This window comes from Microtus ochrogaster, chromosome 24, assembly GCF_000317375.1.
Source record: "Microtus ochrogaster isolate Prairie Vole_2 chromosome 24, MicOch1.0, whole genome shotgun sequence".
Classification (NCBI taxonomy): domain Eukaryota; kingdom Metazoa; phylum Chordata; class Mammalia; order Rodentia; family Cricetidae; genus Microtus; species Microtus ochrogaster.
In genome coordinates this window covers 18,039,807-18,045,806 of record NC_022024.1, presented here as the reverse complement: position 1 = coordinate 18,045,806, position 6,000 = coordinate 18,039,807, and the positions used below count along the sequence as shown (strand labels likewise).

The window sequence follows — 6,000 nt, the reverse complement described above, 5'->3', positions numbered from 1 at the left end:
GGGAATTGAACTCAGGACCTTTGGAAGAGCAGGCAATGCTCTTAACCACTGAGCCATCTCTGCAGGCCCTCAGTGACAACTCTTGCACGGCGACATTTGTTTTCATTCTCCAATCACGTTCGACTTCCTAAGTCATTCTGTGACTCAAAGTAAATGGAGAAAGGACTGGGAAGAGGAGGATGTTCTAGAATGGTTAGAAGACATCACTGTGCTAGCGGTCACTCACGGCAATAGTCGGGTGTCCTCCACCGAATGCAGATATCAAAATTGTTGCACAGAGCCGCATATGCAGAGATTGCATCGCACTCATAGCTCCAGAGATAGGTGTAGTTGATCCACATCTTTTCACAAAAGTCCAATGGTGAGACCTAGAGATGCATTTTACCATATAAAAAAAAAAATCTGTCATGTTTAACTTCCCCAAAAGCCATGAGCGAACCCAAAACCATTTGAAAAATCAGGTCAGAACATTCCTTTTGTGCCAGCACATGGAGTGCAGAGGCAGGAAGATTGACGCGTTTGATACCAGCCTGATCGACTCAGCAAGTTCAGGTTAGCCAGAGCTGCAGAGTGGGACCCGACTTCAACGAAGTTAAAATATTCAGAGTAGTAAATTAATGTCATCAAAGTTTCTCTTAAACCTCAATTTTTCAAAACCATTTTTGCCACACACCCCCAAAAAAAGAATTTAGAAAGGAAAGAATTGATGATGCTTTAAAACAGATTTAAATAACAAGAAAGTGCATGAGTGTTCACTTTCATGTGCATGCATTTAAAATATGACTGTAGAGTATGCTTGTCTGCCTAGCACGGTCATCCACATGGGTTTCTTCTGAACTATAACTTACTCGTTCTTCTCCCTAGACTGCCCTTCACCTGTATGGACTGCACCAAAATGTCTCAGTATTCTCCTTGCATGGACTTTTGTACCAAATATTCTCTTATCCACATTGCTTTCAGTGTCGAGATCTTTCTCTCTCCCCCCTCCTTTTCTTTTGGCAATATGTGGTTTTAGATGGCTCAGATGTGTGAATCTTCCTGAAGGCTTTCCTAAAGCCGAACTCATATGTATCTCCATACCATGTATTGTGACTATCACTTCACAGGTTCCCCTTCTTTTAAACTAGAGGCACAGTGAGGACCTTATCTGTGCCTCACAGAATTCTAGCACAGTTCCTATACATGCTAGTGTAAATGGCTTACGAAATTTTGTACTAGTTTGTCCTTTTCACTTTAACAAGAATTTTTTTTTTATCAACACGGATCTCTGAAACTATTTACTAATCACATAAACTAAGAAAGCAAGAGAGTGAGGAGAGGGAGTTCATAAACTGAGGAAACAAGAGCACACAAAAATCAATCAAGTTGATCAAGTGATGGCTGTGTTATTCACACTAGAGGATAGCATCATAGGAATCGATTAAAACTTCACTGTCTTAATTCTTACACAAGGTTATCAAGTACCATTGATCTATTTCAGCTAGAGGAATTTATTCAGGGAAAATTCCATTTCCCTGAAAGTTATACAATTCTAACAAAGCATAGGAGGAAAAAACTACAATTGTCCTTCCTGTCTCTATAAGTTTATGAAGATTAAACATCTCTGAACTTCAAACGTACAGACAGAAGAACCAGAGAGAAGCTATTCTCAGTAGAATGCCGTAGCAGGAACGGAAGCTTAGGGCTTCTCATTCTCTCAGAAACTCGAATGCAATTGCTCATTGCTGGCTACTCTTAACTTACTTTGTCATGGCACGGAATGAAAACGTCTCTGTTCAATAACTCGATGCAACGGCTGCAATCATGTTCAGTACAATTCCTAACGGGTCTTCTCATTGTGACTTCAAATGATTTCTCAATTTCCCAACTTCCGATGAATAATTCTATGTCTTCCATGTTGGTAATAATGGTGCCATTCTGCATCCTGAGGTCATCGTCTGGGTTGTCATTGCAAATTCCTTGAAAGCACACGCAGCTTTTAGATGGCAAAAACCTTCATTATCACCAACTCAATTGGCTTTAATACTTGGTTTTAAACAACTTGATCTGAATGAAATTATAAGCATCTGAATTGGTTATCCCTTAAATTTGGCATTGATAGAAACTTTAAAATTATGTCTTTTTTATTAAATATATATGTTAAGTGAATATGAAGGAAATCATGTATATGAATATTTTGCTTCTACAGTATCCAATTAAAATGAAATTAAATACTTTCTAGAACAGCAAATGTTTTATGAATGAATTCCAGTCTTCCATTCTATAAGCAAAATCTGGTCTAAACATAATAAAGTTTTTTTAACAGTTGTTTCTATTCCATTATGTAGTTTATGACATAACTCCAGGAACGGGTCATTATAATGATTAGTGCTAACTATTGACTTGAGCGAATGTAGAATTATCTATGAATCACTCTATGGACAGACCTTTGAGGGATTATCTAGCCTTTGTGCATGTCTGTGAGGAAATATGTGGGCTGGGTTTACTGAAGTAGAAAGATCCACATGAAAAGTGGGAGGCACGAGTCCCAGGTCTTGGGTTTTAGACTTAATAGAAAGAACAAACAAAGATAAACATTCATGGTTCTCTGCTTCCTGATTGTGAGTATAACACAGCCTATTGCTTCAAGCTTCTGCTGTCCTGATTTCCCTGCCATGGGATACCTACCATATTTTTCAACTGTGAATCAGAATAAATACTTTCCCTTAAATTACTTTTGTTGGGATATCATATAACAGCAATGAGGAAAGAAACTAAATGGTATAATCTAGCAAATTATAAATTACAGATCATAACAATCCAGACAAAATCAGGCAATTGATGGCAGTCACCTGAGGAACAAAGATTTATTCACTATTAGGATATCACTGTCAGTGTATGAACTAGGATTGGTGGTGAGAGATACTATTTTTTCAAAGTATTCAGACTTGTTGGTGTGCTCTAGTTTTGTGCTTCTTTGAGAAAAGCCAGACAAATTAGTTTACTATTCAACAGTGGAGTTTAGAGCCAAAAATAGCATAGAGAAATGTCCCCAGGGCCCTAATCAAACCTCACCCAAATCCCACCCTAATTTAAACTGTCATTTTTCTTAATTCTCGGGACTTTATTCCATAAAACATGTGAATTAAACATTTTCTTTAAGCATCAAACTATAATCCCAAGACAGGAATACCAGTAAGAGTAAAGTCTGTCAGATTCTCTAGATAACTTCATACATCAAAGTAGTCTCTGTTCTTTACATCTAAACTGTTATAATGAGAAGTAATAGCAAAACTATGTGTTAGCTTTAAATGCATTTTCAAAAATGTTTTCATTCTAACCACCATGCAAGGGGTTCGCAATACTATGAAGAATTTGATGCCAATAATGGCAGTGGGACCAGGATGAACTGGCTTTTTGGAGTCCACTTCCTATGGACTGATATACCTTGCTCAACTGTGATACTAGGGGCTTGGTCCTGCCTCAACTTGGTATTCCAGACTTAGTTGACTCCCCATGGGAGGTCTTACACTTTCTGAGGAGTGAATGGGAGATTGGGTGAGGAAAAGGTAGGAAGGAGCAGGAGGAGGGGAGGGAGGGGGTACTGATTGGCATGTAAAATGAAAAAAAAAACTTTTAAATAAAAAATTTTTAAAAATAAAAAATATAATAATGGCATTCCATCTGGCACCCTCTCAATTTGGGCCTCACTCTTTTTGACTAGTTTCTTCAGCCAGCACTCAGACTAGCAGCCTTGATGAAACACAGACATCACTTTAATTAACCATATATCTACCACAGTAATTATGTACTTAGGCAGTGATCTGTGACTAGCACAAAGGTAACCCTAGTCTCTGACCTACACTGTTTATTTAGAATCTAGTTAGCCAAATGACTGGCTTCACAAGAGCAAAATATCATGAAAATCAAATAAAAAAACCATACTATATAGAAGAGATAGATCCTAGGAATGATTATGAATTCCCAAAGTTGGGTTTATTACTCAAAAAATAATGAATTATTATTTACACTCAATAATAACTATTTTGAGAATGATAATCTTAAATCATCACAGAAGTTTCTGCTACGTTTAATGTTAAATATTCTTGGTAGGTGAAGAAATATATAAACCATATTTAACAAAATATTAATATAAAATTCAGTTCCAAAAAATGTAATATTGTGTTTAGATCACATTGTGAAAGGGCCCTTATACTGTACTTTCTAAGACACAACAGATCTAGTAATTTCTAACTTTTGCTATATGGCTGCAGATATGTCTAGTTTGACTTATAATTTCATGTGTGTGTGTTGAATATTATAAAATTAAGTCTAGGCATAATGATGAACATGAAGCATACATTTTATGATAAAACTGGCATAAATATTCAGAACACTAAACTCTTCCAAACGGCTTATGTTTTTCCCATTTTCAGACATTCAAATGTAAGAAAGAAAAAATACATAAAACCTTTTTATCTTTATACATTGTGTTTTAATCACATAAATTAAGATAACTCTGGGACCAATATATTAATGCCAGCTAAAATTAAGTGAATTAAAATATACTTAAAAACTTAAGAATGTTCTGTAAAGATGACTAACACATATGTAATAAGATATAACAAATGTGCATTTAAATTGAATTATCTAACTTGAAATACTTTTCCTTACTTCATTAGCCTTTGTTGGACGTCACTGATTCCTAAAGTACTCTCATGCATCATTGAGCATGACCATCACATCTCAATTTGCAAAGTGGGCCATGGGTGTCCAAAACAATGTAATGTAAAAAGGAAAACACATAAGAAAACAAGAGATGTCAACATCAGAACTCACCACAGAGTCCTTCTGTATAGGACGACAAGTTAAACTGGGGTCCGAAGTGAATGTCTATGATTCCTGTAAGGTGAGCCCACTTTATGACTAACCCGGCAGGAGTATTAATCACATACATGGTGCCAGAATCTTCTATGAACAGCTCTTGACTTGAAAAGGGCAAAGGTACGACAATAGAATCCACATCTACCTAGAATAACATACAGATAGCCCTTAGGAGATTTCTTAAAATATAGAAAATAAAATTAGCCTTTTATATAATATAGGGTTTTTTAGTGTGTAAAAGTTTACTTCTCTGCCACCCTACATCTTCTGAGAACTTCTAGTCTTCTTGTTGACCCTTTGCTATGCCTTGATATATTCAGTATTCTCTCTTTGTATTTTACTCTTCCTGAGAAGTAAATTTGTTTCACGTATTTTCTTTAGTCTGATTCCCTCAACATGATGACCAGACCATTATTTACTAGTATTAATTTAAGACAGAGATCCTTTTTCTTCTAGCCCAAGATTCAAGAGTAATAATGTTCAGAAGAATCATCTTTCAAACTTAACAAAGATTAAGAATCTCAGGGATTCTGCTTTTTTGGTTTTGTTGAGATTCTGGACTTAATTTTCAGCATGTCTACTTGATATTTTAATATAGACAGCCCACGGAGATTATACTTTAAAAAAAAACAGTGATTTGAGGTCATTACCATGATATAGAACCATGAGCTATAAGTAACAGCACTTTTGGTAGTTAACTCTCTCAGCAATCTTCTGGGTCTCCATCTTTGGACCCTAATCTTGTTGCCTCTTCTACTCCCTGCTTTCTTTCCATTCTTTAAGACCTCAGGATTCATCTCCTCCACATAGGCCTGTTTGACCCCCTCTATGAGTATATCACTTCCTTTCTGTATTTCTCTGATATATCGCTCATAATTTTAATCCCCATACCTCCTATTTTTCAATCACCGGACAATAATACAAAAGCCACACAACTGCAGGTTAATTCATATTAGTATCAGTGCTGTATCGTCTCAAATAATATTGTTAATAGCTGGATATTAATTTAACAAATGACCAGCAATTGTCCAGGAATAAGTTCAACTGAGGAAAAAAATAATAATCCCCTCTATCCAAATGCTCAAAATAATAGTATTTACTATATTTGAGGCTATTTACTATATACTCTATCAACTT

The 6,000-nt window shown here is 35.9% G+C and overlaps 1 protein-coding gene across 2 annotated transcripts in view; it reads right to left on the bottom strand.

Moving 5' to 3' along the window:
* Otogl (otogelin like) overlaps positions 1-6,000 on the bottom strand; it is a 120,980-nt gene that overhangs the window by 17,937 nt on the left and 97,043 nt on the right. For both annotated transcript variants that reach the window (XM_005358092.2, XM_026784580.1), the window contains 3 exons: positions 4,819-5,008; positions 1,744-1,958; positions 227-368 (listed from right to left, as the gene is read on the bottom strand). In XM_005358092.2, coding sequence (XP_005358149.1) covers positions 227-368; positions 1,744-1,958; positions 4,819-5,008 — 547 coding nt within the window. The remainder of the gene's footprint in view (positions 1-226; positions 369-1,743; positions 1,959-4,818; positions 5,009-6,000) is intronic.